The following is a 19,330-nucleotide window of genomic DNA, read 5'->3' as shown; positions in this document are numbered from 1 at the left end:
ATCATAGTACGACTATATATTTTAAATCTAAAATCTCTTATGCTTTCAATACCACAATATTTAATACTTATTGACAAATCACAAAATTTGGTGAACATAATATTACAAATATGGACTAACACAGAGCCAACAAGTAACGTGACTTGTGGGTTTAGAATAAAAAAGTTCTAAACCACTTTTTAACAAAAATGGTTTTAGAACGCAATCTTTTAAGCTAACTTGCATAATTATGCAATCATTGTCGATGATTTTTTAAAAGTTAACGGTTCTAAATTTCCAAAAATTAAATTATAAACACAATTTCATCAAATTTAAAACGACCAGAAATATTGGTAAAATTATAGTATTATTTGAATCATCTATACATCACTATTAGTGACTTCCTTTTCAACTTAATTATATTAGTTTAATGTAATTAAATCTATAAATTAATAAATATCAACAGAATTGTATAATCGAGATACAGATCCTTATGTTTCATAATTATTATTACATTGTTTCGTGTTAGAAGTGACGCGGCTACGACGGTTGTGGTAGGTGGTCCGCGGAGAGCCGGTCGTTGGTGTGGTATGTTGGGTGGCACACTCGAGCGTAAAAAAAACAAACACAATTTCGGGTGTCGATGGTTGGGTTTATTTTTCCCGTACCGGGTGTACGTAGATATATATATATAAATATATGTAGCAAAGAAAGATATAAAAAAAAAAAGAACACAAAATGACGGCGGGCTATATGAAAATATAGATCTCTCTCTTTGTGGTCGTGTGGCTGTGCTCACGACGTGGGTTACGTTGCTAGTGGTAGGTCTACGACGGCCGGTACTCGTTCTACGCGACTCGCCTTCCCGTCCCACCTTGTGCCTTTGTGGCGTGGTGGGGGAGTTGGCGTTGTCGCGCTGTAGCCCGTAGTGGCGGTTGACGAAAAGTGTAGACTGGTCGCTGCGGTACCTGTACTTTGTACTGGTGGCCGCTGCGTACCGCGTCATACTCCCCCGCCAAACCGTCACACGGGGTACACTTGTACCGGTGTCTGTGTGCTATTAGGGGAGGGGGTGGCTTGTACTACCTCTGGCTTTCGCTTGAGGTAGACTTGCCCGCGCCCGTGTGTGTTACTGGGGGTGTTTTGGGGACCCTACCGGAGTGTAGAACGAGTGTGTGTCGTCTAACTCCGGCATCCCCTCGAACGCCACCAGCCAATCTGCCTCGGTTATGTCCACCGTGGCCTCTGATTGGTCTGGTGACTCCTGGCTGGTGGGCTGTCCCGGCTCCTCGGACTTGCCGTCCTTGGATGCCGGTTTGTCCACCTCCATCGGTGTTGGGTTGGCCGGAGGCGTGCCGGCTGCTTCCGGGTCTGAGGTTGGCGCGGGTTGCTTGGCAAGCCGACGTTGTTGGCTTGCCTCGCTTTCCCTGGCTTTCCTCTTTTCCTTTAGCTGCTGGAATTTCCGGCGGTTCCGTGCCTGCTGCGCCTCCGTCCTCACCTTTCCCGTTGGGCCGGGGAGTACCCCCGTTTGCCTGGGTACCGGTGCCGGCTCCGCAGGTGTTACGGGGGCAGGTGTCGTTGCTGGGGGTGGTGGCCTTGTCAGGGACGGTGTGCGGCTGCCGGGTGTTGATGTTGATGGTGGTCGGTGTGGCCGCAACCTCCGCTGGATGTCCATCGTACGGTCCGCCCAGCCCCGGTTGTAGATGGCCGCCCGCACTGGATCCTGCAGGAGTTGGCGGGTAGTCATCCTCGCGACCTGGGCGGCTGTTCGCGGCTCATCCTGGCCACCGGATACCAGCCCCAGCCGTTGGATTAACTCGGCCACCTGCTGCCACTTCTCCTGCTGTTGGCCGGTCATGTTGTCTGTAAATGATTATTATTACAGACAATTGTTTATTTAATGTTGGCCTATCGGTGCCCGTTTTAAGCATGACACATGTATTTTCCGCGGTGGTTGTTGGTCGGTTTGGAAGACTCCTTTCCCGACCTGTTTCGCCAGTCTTACCGGTCCCCACCACTTTGGTGCGAAACCGGCGTGAAAATCTTTGTGTGCCTTAGATAAGTGGTGTGCTTTGTAGTAGACTACGTCGCCCTTGCCGAACTTCACCGGTGTGCCGGTGTTCGTGCTTGGTTTTACCACTACCTTTTTGCCTAAAATACGTTTCTCCCGCTCTACCCTCTCTTCCTGTATTTTTTTGATGTGTACCGGCGCCGCTTTAGACAGCGCCCAGTCTCCGGGTCTCTTGCACTCTCTGCCGAGGACAAGGACCGCGGGTGGGTAGCATGTCTGTTCGTTACACCTGTTCCGTATCGAAAATAGGATTGAGGGTAGTTTCGTGTCCCAAGATTTATGTTTGCCCGTTACTAGTTGTGCGCGTAACCCTTTTTTTAAATCTTGATTACGGCGTTCGACTGGGTTGGCCCTCGGGTGGTAGATTGGGGTCGTCCAACCCTGTGCCCCCCAGCGTTCTAGCGCGTTCATCATTTCGTTTGACACAAACTGTGGGCCGTTATCACTGAGACACACGCGGGGGTAACCGAAACGCGAAAAGAACTCGCGTTCTAACGTTTCGATTATTGTTTTAGAGGTTGCTGTTCCTAAGGGGTAAGCCTCGGTCCACCTACTAAAACAGTCGGTTGCTACCAGTATGTACGATTTTCCCTTACCAGAACGTGGGTATGGGCCCATGAGATCGACACTGATAACTTCCCATGGTTCACGGGGGGTTCTTGGTTGCATTGGGTCGTTTGGACGTGAGTTTAGTGGTTTCGTGCACGCACATACGTGGCACGCACCGACATATAACCTGACGTCGTTTTTTTGACCTTTCCAATAGTACCGTTGTCGAACCGCCCGGTACGTCTCTTTCCAGCCCGGGTGGTTGGATAAGACGTGATCGTGACACCTCCAAATTGCATGTTGTGCTTTGGTTTTTGGTATCACGACGGGTGTGTGGGTGCCTACGTTTACGCGTAAGAGACCTTCGGAAAAAACGTATGCGTTTGTTCCCGATTTTGTGCTCCTAGTGTTCCGCGCTGGCCCGTCCCACCTGTGACCGGCGACTACTTCGCGGATTGTGGCGTCTTCGGACTGCCATTTTTCGAGAGTCGTCGCGGTGAGTGGTGTGTCGTCACTAACGTGGTTATCGAACATTGAAAATATTCGGTCAGATTCGAGGTCAACACTGGTTGTCGGCGCTGTGGGCGCCCCTACCAATTTTTCCTCAAGTCGATCTTCGTCTACAGGTGTGCCCGGTGCCGGGTCACGAGATAACAAATCTGGTGCTTCGTTTTGTATTCCCGGGACGTGTACCGTACTAAAATCTAAATTAGCTAGTTGTAGTGACCAACGTGTTAATTTTGAATTTTTGTCTTTAGCCCTGTGTAACCATGTTAGTGCCGAGTTGTCGGTTAGGAGTTCGAAACGTCGGGTTTCTAGGTATGGACGGAATTTGTCTGTCGCCCAGATTATCGCTAGGCACTCGCGTTCGACCGCGGCGTACCTTGTTTGCGTTTCGCTAAACTTTTTGCTTGCGTAGGACACTATGCGTCTTTCCTCCGGTCTGTCACCCCGTTGGAAAAGTACCGCACCGGCTCCTATTTCACTTGCATCTGTTTGCAGACAAAACGGTTTGCTATAATCGGGTGGCGACAATTTTGGTGATGTGACTAGCGCGTTTTTTATTGTTTCGAACGCGCGTTGTTCTACCTCTGTCCATTTCCACCGTACTCCCTGTTTTAATAAATTAGTGAGTGGTGCTATGGTATCCGCGTAATTATCTACGAACTGGTTGTACCAGTTGCACACGCCCAAAAATTTACGTACGTCCCTAACCTTTTTGGGAACCGGAAAATTGTCAATGCATACCAATTTTTCCGGTTGTTTTTGTATGCCCTCCGAGTCTACGATGTGCCCTAAAAATGAAATTTCGCGTAGACCGATTTTACATTTTTTTGTGTTGCACGTTAGTCCAAACCTCTTGAGCCGCTCGAGAACCTTGTCTAAGTGGGCCTGGTGTTCGTACTCGTCCCTTGAAAATACTACAATATCATCCAGGTAAACTTGTACGAAATCATCCTGGTACCCCCTCATGACCTCGTTCATGAGTCTCACGAAAGTCATTGGACTATTCTTTAGACCGAAGGGGAGGACTCTGAACTGATATAGACCTCTACGTGTTCGGAATGCCGTATATTTTCGTGCATTTTCGTGTAGCGGCACTTGCCAGTACCCCGACTTCAGGTCAAAAATGCTGAATATTTTCGCGCCCCGCATTTGCCTAATCATTTTGTTGAGATCTGGCATAGGGTACGCGTCGGATTCCGTAACGTCGTTAAGCCTCCTGTAGTCGACACAGAGACGAAAAGTTCCGTCTTTTTTCTTTGCCATTACTACTGGTGCGGCCCATGGTGAGGTGCTTGGTTCTACGAGCCCCTGGAGTTCCATATCGCGTACCATATCGTCGATAGCAGTTTGTTTCTGCTGCGGATATGGGTATGGTTTGAGCGCGATTGGGGACGGGTCTTTTAGCAGAATTTCGTGTTCAATTAATTTGGTACGTCCTACTTTTTCGCTGAATACTACCGCGTATTTATTTAAAATCTTGGTTAGTTTCGCGCGTGTTTCGGGGTCGTTTCCGAATTCTAATTGTGACAGGTCGGGACGAGTGGCGGGTGGTTGAGATTTCCCTTTCCAACATGTCGACGTACGAATTTGCTTACCCATGTGAATTGTGCACGCGGCGTAATCCCAAGAGACTTCGTTGTTAACAAGAAAGTCGTGTCCTAGTAACGCGTCGCAATACAAATTGTCTAGGATGGTCGCTTCGAATTTTATATCGAGTGTACCTATCCTAGCTTCGAATGTGGAGGTGCCACTGGTTGTTGCAGTGCGACCGTCCGCCATCCGGACTGTGTTTGTTGGTCCGTGGGTGGGTGTTTTGCCGTATTTACGGGCTACTGTCGGGTTTACGTATGATTTTTGTGCCTGCGAATCTAATAGGGCTGTTACGAAGCCTGACGGAAATTCGAGTTCGACCGCGGGGGTCGGAATTTTGTCTTGGCATGTTCGCGTACCGTTATTAGTCGTATTGCAATTGGTCGAGCGGGACAACTGGTTCTGAACCGCGATGGAGACTGTCTGGTCGGTGGTGTTAACCGCCATGACCATACTGTCAACATCGGTTGCCTCGTTGCTCGCCTGTTGCCTTACGTGCGCAGACTGACCTAATGCGGGGATAAGCGCGGTGTGTGTGCTTGTGTCCCCGTCACCTGTGTGGGTGAACACCCGTGTCTCTGTTGCCTTTGTCCCTACACCTGTGGCTGCCCCATAAGCCGGTTGTTGTTGAACACACGTGTCACCGGTGAGGTGGGTGTGTTCAATGGTGGGGTGGTGTAGGTTGGGGGTCTGTGAACGGGTGCCGAGTGGTGATTGGACGGAAAAAATGTTCGTAGTTGGTTGTTCTGTGTGTTGAATTACCGAACTACGCGCTTTTCGATTACGCTTATTTTTTCCGTGTGTACTACCGAGAGTGGGTGGTGATGAGTGGGGGGGTGGTGATGAGTCGATGAGGGGGACTAGTCCTCGTCGACTCCCCCGCCGTTTCCCGACGTGGTCGGTCTGTTTGGACACTTACTGTTCCAATGGAGTTCCCCACAATATCTGCACGGCCCCGGTGGTGTATTATCAGTTGCTTTCGCAAAAAATTTTTTTTTGACCGGGGGGGCTGTTTGTGGGGTTTCCACCCCTTTTTTAGTTTTAGGGGCCCATTGTTGTGGGGGCGGTTTGGTGTTGTCCGTTACCGGGTCCAAAACGCCTGCGATGCGTCGCAGCTCGCTGAACGTCAATGGCCGGTGTAGACGTATGTGTGTACGGAAAGTGTCACGCGTTAGTCCGGCGATAATACCTACCAACTCCGATTCGGATAGGCCGGTATTTACGCGGCGCGCGAGCTGGTTTTTAATCAGCACAAATTCCGTTAACGACTGTCTGGGCGTTTGACGTGTTGACACGATGTCGGCGCGCAATCGAGACTGAATTTCGGCGTTATTGAAATTTTCATAAAATTCCTCCCTAAATTCTGTCCAGGATAGGTCGAGTGCCCTGATAGAATTGTACCATGTACTCGCCGTTCCTTTTAATTGCGGCTCGACCGCCCTGCACCAACCCGATGGGTGTATACGCGCTTGCGTCAAAATCGACTCGGTATTGTCTATAAACCGTACGGGGTCCTCGGCCCTAGTTCCTGTGAACTCGGGTAACGAGGCTCTTGCTGTACGCAAGTCCTCGTACGGTATTAGTACCGAACGTTCCTGTACGCGTGCTTCATATGACGCGTGTTGTGACGCGTGTGTGGTGTGACCCGTATAGTCGTGTTGACCGTCGCGCGTGAAGAACGGTCGGTTGTTCGTGGCGGCAGTGTGGCTGGCGCTCGGCTGAGCGCCGCCTTCGTTGCGCTCATACGACCTACCCGACTGGTAACTATCGTGTGTGCGAGTTGTTATGTGTACGGGTGACGGGTGGTTGGTGTACCGCGGGACTGCAAAGTCGTGTGGCTGCTGCGTGGCGGTCGTGCGCGATTCCGTAAAGAACCGCGTCATGCTTGCCTCGAGCGCCATTAGGCGTGCCTCGAACGACGTTGTGTCGTTCGTTTGTGGCAACGCCAGTTTTAACTTTTGCAGTTGTTCCGCTGCGGTTTTGAAAATGTCGGTATCTAATGGGTGTGCGGACTGGCCCTGTTGCATGGTCAGCTGGTTGTCGCAGTCCTCTGGCCGATCGTCCGTTGGTCCTTGACTTGCCGTATGGCTTGTCGAGATACCTCTAGCCGATGGTCCGAAAATCTGACTGACGTCCGTGCTTAACAGCGTTGATCGAACGTGTGGTTGTTGTCCAGTACCGTCCCCTAATCCTGTGATTGGGGGCTGCACTGGTTCGAACCTCACGTTCTCGGGTACTAGTCCGCTTTCCCTAAGGTGCTCCTCTAGCCTGACATACACATCCGACTTCGACCCGGACACACTGAGTCCGCGGGCCGAGCACTCGCTACGCAGCTCCGCCGACGATAACTGTTGTAACGTTTTACCAGTCATTATGTATGATTTAATTACAAATGCTGTCGTTAAGCAGTTGGTCGGTGAGGTAGCTTGTGTTTGGTGTGTGTACGTGGTTTAGAGACTTTTTTTTTTTTTGACGTAAATTTTGTGCGCTGTTTACGGAAGTTTATCAGCGATTACGTTAGTAGGTCAGCTGTTGACGGTGCCGCCGTTGCGTTCCCAGAATAGCAGAACTGGGTCGACGTACTCGGCGGCGGCAGTTGACGGCTGCAGCGGCTGAAACCGGTTTTGGCCTGCGCGCTGTGCTGTTATCGACGGTAATGTCGCGGGACGAAAGGTAGGCGTTGCGGAGGGGTGGCGGTTGTTATATAACTACTTCCCAATCCGTATCACGGTTATGCACGGCTGCGCGGGATTCCCTGTTACGTGCTAGAAATAATTCTTACGTAATGTTCACTGGGAATCCTAGCTAACCGGCAAACACACTCCTGGCTAAACGTCTTAATATTAACTTAATATAAGCAATCTACCGAGGTATGTGTCAGCGTGAAAAAACTCTTACCTTTACGCTGTCTTGAGGCGATGATTCCTCTGCGGGGAGCCAATTTGACGCGGCTACGACGGTTGTGGTAGGTGGTCCGCGGAGAGCCGGTCGTTGGTGTGGTATGTTGGGTGGCACACTCGAGCGTAAAAAAAACAAACACAATTTCGGGTGTCGATGGTTGGGTTTATTTTTCCCGTACCGGGTGTACGTAGATATATATATATAAATATATGTAGCAAAGAAAGATATAAAAAAAAAAAGAACACAAAATGACGGCGGGCTATATGAAAATATAGATCTCTCTCTTTGTGGTCGTGTGGCTGTGCTCACGACGTGGGTTACGTTGCTAGTGGTAGGTCTACGACGGCCGGTACTCGTTCTACGCGACTCGCCTTCCCGTCCCACCTTGTGCCTTTGTGGCGTGGTGGGGGAGTTGGCGTTGTCGCGCTGTAGCCCGTAGTGGCGGTTGACGAAAAGTGTAGACTGGTCGCTGCGGTACCTGTACTTTGTACTGGTGGCCGCTGCGTACCGCGTCAGAAGGTTGTCATCAATTAGAAGCTATTATTCTCAAAACGATTCAGCTAAGAAAGCAACAGTTTTTGAACAGACATCAACTCGAAACTAGATATAAGTAAGTACACAACTATTTTTAATTCGTCATCTGGTCAGGCTATAGAAGGGAAAGTATAAATATAACGATTTACAGAAAAAATACTTACGCATAAAGTCTAAAAAAATATATTTATTTAGTATAGGTGTTTGACAAAGTTATAAGTAATATAAATAGATACAATATGACACTTATGGTTGTGTTCAATGTGATGGACCCTTTGGTTTTATCTAACGCTAGGTAACAAAAATGTGCTTCACATTTGAACGGTATTTAATAATTGGTTTATGGAATCATTCTTAGGTTATTTCTAATATAGAAACATGCAATACAATTGTGATTCAAAACTTCGAACGTGACATTTTGGGAAAATAACTTCTCAAACTTCTCAAGTCTTGAAGAACAAAATCTACTCTAATATAATATCAGCTCTTCAATTTCTACATTCATCTTTAAACGGACATTGAAGATAATTGACGAAATTATAAATATTATTCCCAATATTTGTATCATGAAATCTCATGCAGAATAAAATATAGATACGTACCGACACTGCCTGGACAAAATTATAATAATAATTAATAAGTTATTAATAATGACTATATTATATAATTTAAATTAAAATTTTAAAAAGAAAAACTTTATATTATAAAAGAATAATTTATTTATTTTTTCAAATATGCAGGTAAAAAATAAATGAAAATCGTCAATACAAGATAGATGTACTATCTACATTGTTAGTCGCTATAGGTATTTGAATTGTGTGATTTAAGAAAAAAACATACTTGAAATAAATATAGATGAAGGGTCTACGATTTTATTGTCACAAATGGAAATAAAATAGTAAAGAATAATGACAAAAATACAACGTTTATGATAGTTTCCATTAAAAAAAGTATCCAGTTTTTGTATTATTTGGATGACAATTATTATGAAAATTACAGTTATTGACATAGTAATATAGCATAAGCAATAAAAATATGAAATTATAATTTATTACTCAAATTTGCCATTCTATACAAAATAAATAAATTACGTACTTATCAAAAATTCTAAATAAAAAAAAAAAATGGGTGTATAAATAAGGTTAAGATAAAGATTGTTAAATTAACCAATAGATAGGTTGTATTTTTTTTTTAATACTATAGATCGTTATGAAAATAAAATGGAACAATTTATTTAAATATATAATTGGTTATAATTCAAATTCAGTTAGGTAGGTAGGTACTAGAAAAACATCAGTGATTAATAAGTTTAAAAAAAATACAGTGGCACATTACTTTAAAGTTAGAAATTATACACTTACGAACGCACCTCGCATTCGCGTAGAGTTTAAACGTAGAGCCTAAACAATGTAGATTGAGACTTAAAATTACCTTCGATCAACCACAATATTATGTAAATGTGCACTAAAGAACGCATATTCAAAAATTCTTATTTTAAAGTGGTGCTCGCACAAGTCTTTTGAGATCCATGATGGCTTATGAAAATTTTAAAGTTTTGAACACCATTACACAAAATATTAAATGACGAATTAAACAATATTTTATTTATATAGAGTTGGCATAGTTAACGGGCAACAAAGTTTACGAGGTCAGATAGTATAACATAATATGATTAAGATTTCATTGAGATTGAGATCAATAAATTATCACGTCATGATCAATTTACAAATTATTATAATTATTATAATTATTAATAATTATGAACATAATGGTTCCTATTGTGCATCTAACCACTCTACAAAATTGTAGAATACAAATGTAATTTTTTTCAATACAATACCTATCAAGATTTGAAACAGAATACTAAACTATATCTTAGCCACCCCAAAATATTTAGTTCCGAAACTGGTTGAAACTTTCTCAATATTTTGTAACAATTTTGTAATAAAATGAACCGACGATAACTTTGTTTGTAACTTATAGCTAGTTATATGGTAGTTCCTATTTTTAAATTTTTATACCTACTTTCTTCAATAAGACAAATTATAAGACTCGTAAATACTTACCGTCGTTCTCAACTATAAATACAAATATGTAATTTTAAATTAAAGTTTTCGTGTCTAATAGACCTCTAATTCTTTATTAGCTTTTCTTTGTGCATAATTTTCCCCAAACGGTCCGCTCGAATTGCCTCCCGTAACATACCTGGATTATATTAATTAATATATCGACAGTTGTACGTGTACAATCAATTATTATATAATATTACAAGCTGAATAACCCGGCGTTGCCTGGGAAAAAATTGTGATTAATTAACTCCTTTTGGATGTATTCGCTCTGCATAGGTATAGAAACAAAATCATATTATATTTAAATTTTTAGCCATCCTACGTGGCGTTGCCCGTGAGTTTCGCTAAAGGTTATGCGAACAGTATATAATCAGGTAGGCAATCTACCTGCGGTAGATTGAGGACACAGTGAGGAGGGAGCTATAATATAGCCTATATTAGTACAGTTGAAAAAAAATTTGTATACATTGTACCTAAAATAGTATTGAAGTCATAGTAGGGGACTTTCATTTGGACGAATGACTCAAAATAACATATCGTTTGGGTAAAATTCACACGGACCTCTAATTTATCTAATACATCGTTTTGGCGAGCTATAAATATATATTTATCAACATTTATATAGACTAATACGTTTTCCTTCCCATTTTTAGATACTTAGGACTCCCAGTTAACTCTAACTGGTAGGTATGGTTAAAAATGTATTATATTGTCATATAATGTATTATATTATATTTATTATCGCAACTATTTTTTTTTCATAAGCATGGTATCTCATGCTCATTTGTTTAATAAAATGTATTATATTCTCATGTAAATGATCATAATTTTGTATTAAAAATTCTAACTAATTTTTTTATTAGTATGGTATCTCATGTCCGTTTGTTTAATATAATTGATTATTGTTAATTTTCCGGTTTGATAGTCTTCCCATGATTTTAATGTATAGTCTTGTTTCTCTTTATTATTTTTACGTAGTATATTGAGTAAAATGTTTTGTCTCCGTCTTAGCGTACAATCTAACAAATTATCGTTCACTATCTATATTCACCAATCAGCCGAAACGATATACATAATAATAATATTTAGCTGTGGTAAATATTATAAAGATTATTGTATACCAACGTAATGTTACTTCAATATTATTCAATAATTTATAAATTCGCCTAAACGATCGGTTCATTTCTCGCTCAAATGGTATATGCTTTACTCAAGTAAATTTTGGGTTATTCGCCCAAATGAGTGACGCTCGTCATAGTTGATCATCGCGGATTTTTAGGAGTACAGTAGAACCTCGATTATCCGAACCTCCGTTATACGAACCCTCTATTATCCGAACTATAATTAGCGTATACGAACGTTCTGTTATCCGAACATGAAAACTTGTATCCGGCAGGTATTGATAATTATGTCAAAAAAATATAATAAATGTCATGTATTTAATTATGTATTTATTTATTTCTAATAATGTATGTATGTACCTAATGTATTTCTAATAATTTAATGTATTTCTGATAATGTAATATAATATGTAATGTATTTCTAATAATATATTTATAATAATAATAAATATTTAATAATAAAAATAATAAATAATTAATACATAATATTATAAACATTTTTTATTTTATATTTCCAATATCCGAACTTTTGCGTATCCGAACTAGGTACGGTCCCAATTGGTTCGGATAATCGAGGTTCTACTGTATTTAATATTTATATATTATTATACTTTGGGGGGTTATTTTATTTATTTTTATGGACAAACAGGCGTAATTGTACCTAGCTTTGTGAAATAATTCACATATTATATAACTTGCAACCGAATGCAACCATTAATAAACAACAAAAAAGTTTCGAATTCCACCGTGAATCTTAAGATCCCTGTTTTACCACATCTTTAAAAAGCGAATATCAGAAACTTCTTTCTTATTGCGTATCTAGATCATTAGAGGGAGCCACTAAGTATTGCAAATAATATAAATTTATAATTGTAAATATTTATGATACGCGTGTCCAAACTGCTGGTAGTACGGCGTGCAAATTAAATGAACGTGTATACTGTATAGGCACCAATGGAGATAAAACTAATTAATAGAATTTGTATGTGTATTGGTTTATGTTATCGGTGTGCATTTTATCGTTTGTACGTGCGATGCATGAGATTATTTTTATCGATAAATTTCTCAGAACAATAATTCTTATTTGGACAAAAAGGATAAGTTGTAGGTAGTTAGAAACCGTGGGCTGCCGTGCAGCACGTTAATACGTATTAGCGGTGAATAATTATGATTGTTAATTACTCCACTAAAACGCAACATTTTTGAAAATCCTTTCTTAGTGCACGGTGAAAATATGAGAAGAACCTCTATTCCAAATTTCAAGTTCATGCGTTGGTGTAGTTTTTGAGTTACGGCGATGAGTGAGTTGGTGGTATTTGGATTTTTTATGTATAAATTATTATATTATTCCGTAATGTATAAAAATATTATTTCATATATCTTCAATTCGAGTTTCAGATGGGAGGCAATTCGTGAGCAAATCAAATCTCCATCGATCAGCTCAGAATTTAAAAATGTATTTTATTCTATTAAAATTAACTGATTTAAAGAACATTTCAATTATTTTTAATTTATTTTGAAATCAACACATAAATTCAAATTCAACAAATCCTTTCTTTTATCTACTCAATGACGTACTATTTTACAGCAGAGTAACTTAACAAATTAAACTTTTGTTTTATTATACATTTTCGTTGTATTTATTCAGTTGTACAATTTTTGTAATTTATATCATAAAGTATAGGTTAACAGCGGTCAACTGTACATTTTAGATTCTGAGCGAAGCGATGAATGATGTATTGATTTTACAATGATGTGTGTTTTTTATTTTTTTTTTGTGTCTGTCATCACCTTTTAGGACAGTAAAAGTGCTTGGATTTTCTTCAACAGTAACTTTTCTGATAGGAAAGTGAATCTAGTTGGTACTTTGGGGGGTCAAAAGTAAATATGTTCCAGTAGTTTTCAAAAGCGACATGAAAAACAAAATAAAAATTAAGGAAAAACGGGAATTTTCGAGGAAATCGGTTTTGGTTTTTGGTGTAACTCTAAAACAAATGACCGTAGGTATATGACATTTTGACTGAATGTTTATATTAGCATTTTATATACACCATAACATTTTCCAAATATTTTCACTTATTTTGAGCTGTTTACGAACATTATCAGTTTCCATTTTTTTTAGTTATTTTGTCTACAAATGTCAATAAAATTTTATTTGTTGGATAAAAAAGCTTGAAAATTTAATACAAGGCTCCTACTATATTGTTATAATGACATTTGAAAAATATTAAAAATCCTGAGTCACAGTTTTTATTTATAAGCATTTAAAGTTCAAATATTGACAAAATACGAAAAGTCACAAAAATTAGCAAATTATTTTGAGTTGAGAATTCATAAAATTTTTCTTTTTCAATCTAAGATTTGAAAATGTAATACAAAATTATCCATGAGTTTGTCTACCTTTATCAAAAAAAAAATGTCTAGAAGAAAGTCAAATTAAATTTTTACAACATTTGATATTCACTCGATTTCTCATGTAACGATTTCCTTATTTTGTTGTAATTAAAAAAACGTATGACTGTAGATACTTGAAAATTTCACTGAATGTTTATATTAGCATTTTCTATACACCATAAAATGTTGAAAATATTTTGACTCTTTTTGAGCTGTTTACGGACATTGTCAGTTCTCAATTTTTTTATTTTTTTTTTCTATAAATATCAATAAAATTGTATTCATTGGGTTTAAAAAGCGTGAAAATGTAATATTAGGCTCCTGATATATTGTTATAATAACAGTTGAAACATATTGAAAGTGTTCAACTTTTGTAGCTAAGGATTGAAAATTTAAAACAAGGTTCCACGTAAATAAGTAAATGTATAAATTACTTTATTAACAATAATATCATCAAATATACTTGGTAATATCATAGGCTGACTGACCGTTTTCGCTCAGAATCGTTTTTCTTATACAATAATATTATATCATTGAATTCAAATTTAACACCATCCTTTACAGTGACCCACTTGTAACCTACTGTACAGCAGAGCGACATCCACTTACCCGCCTTTTTTAAATACAATTTAATTGATTTAGTATAGTTTATTGTAATTGTAGAAACTTGTCTTGTTAAGATAATTCAAAATATATTAATCTGTAAACTATTACACAACTATAGTCAATTATATTCTAGAGATATATAATTAAAACTTCATTACAAAAAAAAAAAAAAAACAAGAAAATACGTACGTAGGTTTGCTAAAAAATAAATTAAAATGATTATTTACAATAGAAAATGAGTACATACATGTTATTTTCAAGCACATGAAATTACTTGCATACAATTTTACAACATTGTATTATCTTAGAATGCAATTGAAATGTTTAAATTATTACTTTTATATGTAAAACATTTATATGTTTCCATTTAATTTCCATAAGTTCACAGAGTGTTCTTAATATTAAATCTGAGTATGTTTGGACATTTAGGATTGCTCTATCATTACAGAATTTTTTAATACACAGAATATGGCAATTTAGTGGTATATATTATAGGCACAGGTCTAGGGCACAGTTCTGGGGAGGGATGCATCTTCATGTAATTGATCGAATCATTTTTTGTAAACACTTAGTTGAGTATAAACCACAACATTTAAGTACTATTAGAATTCGCAAAAATTTTTTTTTTTCATTTATTCGATCCACCCTAATCATCATGTATATACCATGTAGATACGTATTTTCAAATAAATACCTTCATAAACTTCTGGCTTCGCTGATTTATCTTTGTTTGTACCTGAAATGTAATTATACAACGAGTTTTCTAATAAACTTATACTACACGTCTACAAAGTATTGTTTATGTGTCTTTTGTAAAATAACAGTAGGTACCCTAATGCAATTTTAATTTGATAACCTAGAAACCTAGTGCATGAATATCAATGCATTATAGTGGTAGAGGTACTTCACATGATTTTATCTAAAGGAGAGCTAATGTCAACTATTGTTGTTGACATATTGTCGTGAACAAATTGTAATTTAATAATAATTAACTAGAATACGGATCATTAATAGTACTATAATATTATACCCATATGAAGTGGCTTGGGATGAAATAAAGTGGTTTTTTGAAGAAAGGACATCAATAAAACATTATTTATTGTGTTTTTAGGTTGATTTTGTGGCATGTCAGGAATGGGCTATTAGAGGGTGATTCGAGTGCAAGGGTTCATGATATAAATATACCTATTATTAAAAGATTTCCATTCAAATAAACACTTGGATAAGATTATGATTTTGTGCTCGACACAAAATATGCAACGATTCCATTATAATAGTGGTGTATAATAATTTTGTTGTATTAATAACTATATTATATAAATAATATAGGTATAATCTAACCTAAAAAGTATAAACCATAAAATCTATATACTTGTAGGGTGGTAGATATTATACCGTTCTATAACTAATTAAATAATACAAAAAAAAATATTTAAAAATAACACAAACATTATTACAGTTTGGTATAGGTTAAAAATGAGGTTAGTGAGCTAGAGGAACAACTCTCTAAAGGATTATATTATTAGAATTTAAAAATAATAACTCAAACTGAGATACATGCATTCGTTAGTTGAACTAATTATTGTAAGAAAGGCTCCCAGGGTTAGAACAAAAATTAAAAATACTGATCAAATAATAATAAAAATTCATGAATGTGTTAAGTACCTATGTATTAAGGAATCATGTATTAACTATGTACATCGTAGCGCACGTTTCTAATATTATTTGACGACATAACTAATAAGGCAATTAGTATATTAGAACATGTGGAGGTAATTTCAAAAGCGATAAAACAATTAAACTATAAAGGTGTCGTCATACGTATCTTTCTGGGAAAGTCAACACTTATACGAAGGATACGAGTCGACCAGCATACCAAATACGAGACCCAAACTCTATTTCATGACTGAATTTGGCCACTACTACGACCACCCACTCCAAAGGACTCGATCATATAAATAGGAGCCTATGACAAGAGCTCGTTAGACTGTTATACAGTATGGGTTGAGCTAACCATTAGACGGTTAGGGACATTCAGAGTCAGGTCGTAACACCACTTACAGTCTTAAATTCTATATTAGAGTCGTAACACCACTCTTCTCCACCTAGATTATGATATTTTAATTTTGTACTTTGTTAAATAATCACTCATCATAACACCTCTCATAGATACCACTCCTAGTACATCACGTATTCATTTCTGCGTTGATGTATATATCGACGTCGGTTGAGACGTAACAACTAACAAATGACTGATGAAAATTGTATAGACACGCACGTCCTGGAACTGCAATACAGCATCAACTTTACCATCCATGTGACGTTTAGGTGTCAGAAAGTTACCCGTAAAAAAAAAATACTAAAAATATTTCTAATGATAAATAAATTAATAAATATTTGTTCGTGTTATGCCCCAATATCCATATTATATATAAAATTGAAATATCTTAAATTTACCTTTAAAATCATAAAAGTCAATGCTTATAAACTAAAATTATGTCTAATATACAATAAAAATTATTTTTTTGAATGTTTTTAACTTACTTGTAAATTTGGCACATTTATTTAGAATATCTTGTAAATTTTAAAATTAGTCAACAAAATGTATCAAACTATAATTAAATAGGTACCATGAAATATTAATTAATTTAGTTTATCACTAATTTTAAATGATCCAATCATAGGCCTTTCAATTTTACTAAACATTATATTGCTTACTAATAATTAACTAAATATATTACTCTTACAACTATCTAAAAAATAAAAATAAAATATTAGTCATCCTGGTCTTAAAAATGTTTAACTATCTGTTCGATTTCTTTGCATACACTGACACACTGTACGTTATTTAATTTTCAAATAACTACCTATAATAATTACGTTCTGAAACCTAAAAAAAACATATTGTATACGAGTCTGCAATGAAGTACCATATTTTATGTATTTGTTGTCCTTGCTATCATATTATGTAGCACATACCTAGGTAATATTTATAGGGTAATTGATAAAAATGTAAAATCGTCCACGTCAAATCTACACATCGAGCGTCGGTGCAGTCGCATTTAACTATTGTATGATAAGCGCGTATATCGAGTTCAAATCTCGTATGAGGAAAATTATATTTTGCAATTTTTTTCGTAACGTAAAGTTTTTTGATTTCGATTCTATGTGTCAAAGCAAAGACATAAAATGTCAAAAAATGTTATATATATACAATATATTATATTTAATATATTGTTGATAAAATTATCTCATTGCTACCTAGTTGATTAAAACAAAATCAAATTTCAATGAGTAGTATATATTTGTATGTTCACAGCCAGCTTTTCCACGGTAAAAATTTTTTTTCAAGGGGGAATGTCCCCCTTGGAGCACTCAGATTTACCGTGTAACACATTTCACACTGATTGTTAGTAAATTTTACCTCGAAAAAATGTACTGTATTTCATTTTTACTCATGTTGGTTACACTGATTTTTTTAATAATGATAAAAACATTATTTATTATTTACAATAATTTTAAGTTATAAGCTGATTGCTGATTATTTTTTTCATATTCAGTTACTAATGATCCATCGTTCACTCAAGTCGTGTCTCATTTTTCTTTATTTTCTCAAAGTTTTATTAAATTGTATAAGTTATTTAATTTCTTCAAAAATGAATTTTCAAAAATGCGCAAACGATGTCCAGTCATTGGTCGATCAAATACGATTCAATTCAACGCCAGCGTATCCAGAATTCTCTGCATTTGTATCTAGGTTACGATCTTTTAAAAGTTTTCCTCCAAATACCGGTCAGAATAAGTACAAGCTCTCAGAATGTGGATTTTACTATATCAATCTCGATGACGCAGTTCAATATCATTGGTGTGGAGTAATTCTACATAGTTTTGAAATCGATGATAATTGTTTTATAGAACATACCCGATTCTCACCAAAATGTTTATATTATGTATTATTAATGAAAGGTAATCAGTTTGTTCAAAAAGTCTTAAGTAAATATTGTAAAACCGAAGTTATTTGTAATTGTGAAACCGGTTCGTACGACACCATTTGTTAAATCATGTTTTTTTTATATAATATACTGTTTATAATATTTGCTATATTGAATAAAAAAAAAAAATAAAAAAAAATTGAATGTTTTATCTTAAATGTTTTATTATTCGATTTAATATCTTGTGAACGTATAGCCTAGCGGGTTAGTGCGTATATAATAATTTAAAATGTTTTTCAGGTATCAGGTTAGTAAGTATATGTAAATTCCCTCTCTAGTATGCACTAATTGGCTAACTGTACGTTCACATTTTTTGCATTTTTTTTTTTTATCCGAGTTTTTAGTATATAATATGACTGCAAAGGAAAAAACTAACAGTCCAATGTATAACTCCTAACAGTTATATCCTACTTTTTATTGTGTACTTTTTTAGCAAAAAAAAACTTCATTATGAGTCCACCAATAATTGTCTGTAAGTCTACATTCGACATCCGAGCTTTTAACAAGAAAAGTATTACAGTTGGATTACTAATTAATAAGCAGATTTCAATTATTTTATTATTAGAATGTAAACTTTCAAAGAAAATTATTACATTAAGTTTAGAAGAATGGTTCACACTGATGTCTGAATCTAATTACAATTCAATTATTAATAACCTAAATACCAGGGTGAGGCGTGTAAAGATTACCGATTCCTTTTCATATTCAACTAATGTTAAACAGAGTTCAATTACCCTACATCTAAACGAGGAATATATTACCTTGACACACGTAGATTTGTACCGGCTTCGTCAATTACAGAATTTGATTGATTTGTATGTGGTAGACAAGCAAAAACGTTTAGCAAATTATCAAATTACTTTCAACACTGCATATGACCTAATTAAAAATGATGTCCGTGGTCTGCCATCCACTTGCCAAAGGAACGAATTTACCAACCAATATATTCAAAACTATGATTTTAATTATTATAATCATTTACAGAACGATGACACATCATTTTTATATGAAATATTA

General features: G+C 37.2%; 1 protein-coding gene across 1 annotated transcript; it reads right to left on the bottom strand.

Annotated features, from left to right (window-relative positions):
- Positions 1-619: 619 nt before the first annotated feature.
- Positions 620-8,064, bottom strand: LOC132939611 (proteoglycan 4-like). The gene is made up of 2 exons (XM_061006872.1): positions 7,595-8,064; positions 620-1,842 (listed from the first exon to the last, which is right to left on the bottom strand). The coding sequence occupies exon 2, from the start codon at positions 1,835-1,837 to the stop codon at positions 1,109-1,111; it is 729 nt and encodes a 242-aa protein (XP_060862855.1). The 5' UTR covers positions 1,838-1,842; positions 7,595-8,064; the 3' UTR covers positions 620-1,108.
- Between the last annotated feature and the right edge of the window lie 11,266 nt (positions 8,065-19,330).

Source organism: Metopolophium dirhodum, chromosome 2 (assembly GCF_019925205.1).
Source record: "Metopolophium dirhodum isolate CAU chromosome 2, ASM1992520v1, whole genome shotgun sequence".
Taxonomy (NCBI): domain Eukaryota; kingdom Metazoa; phylum Arthropoda; class Insecta; order Hemiptera; family Aphididae; genus Metopolophium; species Metopolophium dirhodum.
The sequence above is the reverse complement of the archived record's forward strand: the minus strand, read 5'-3'. Positions and strand labels throughout refer to the sequence as shown.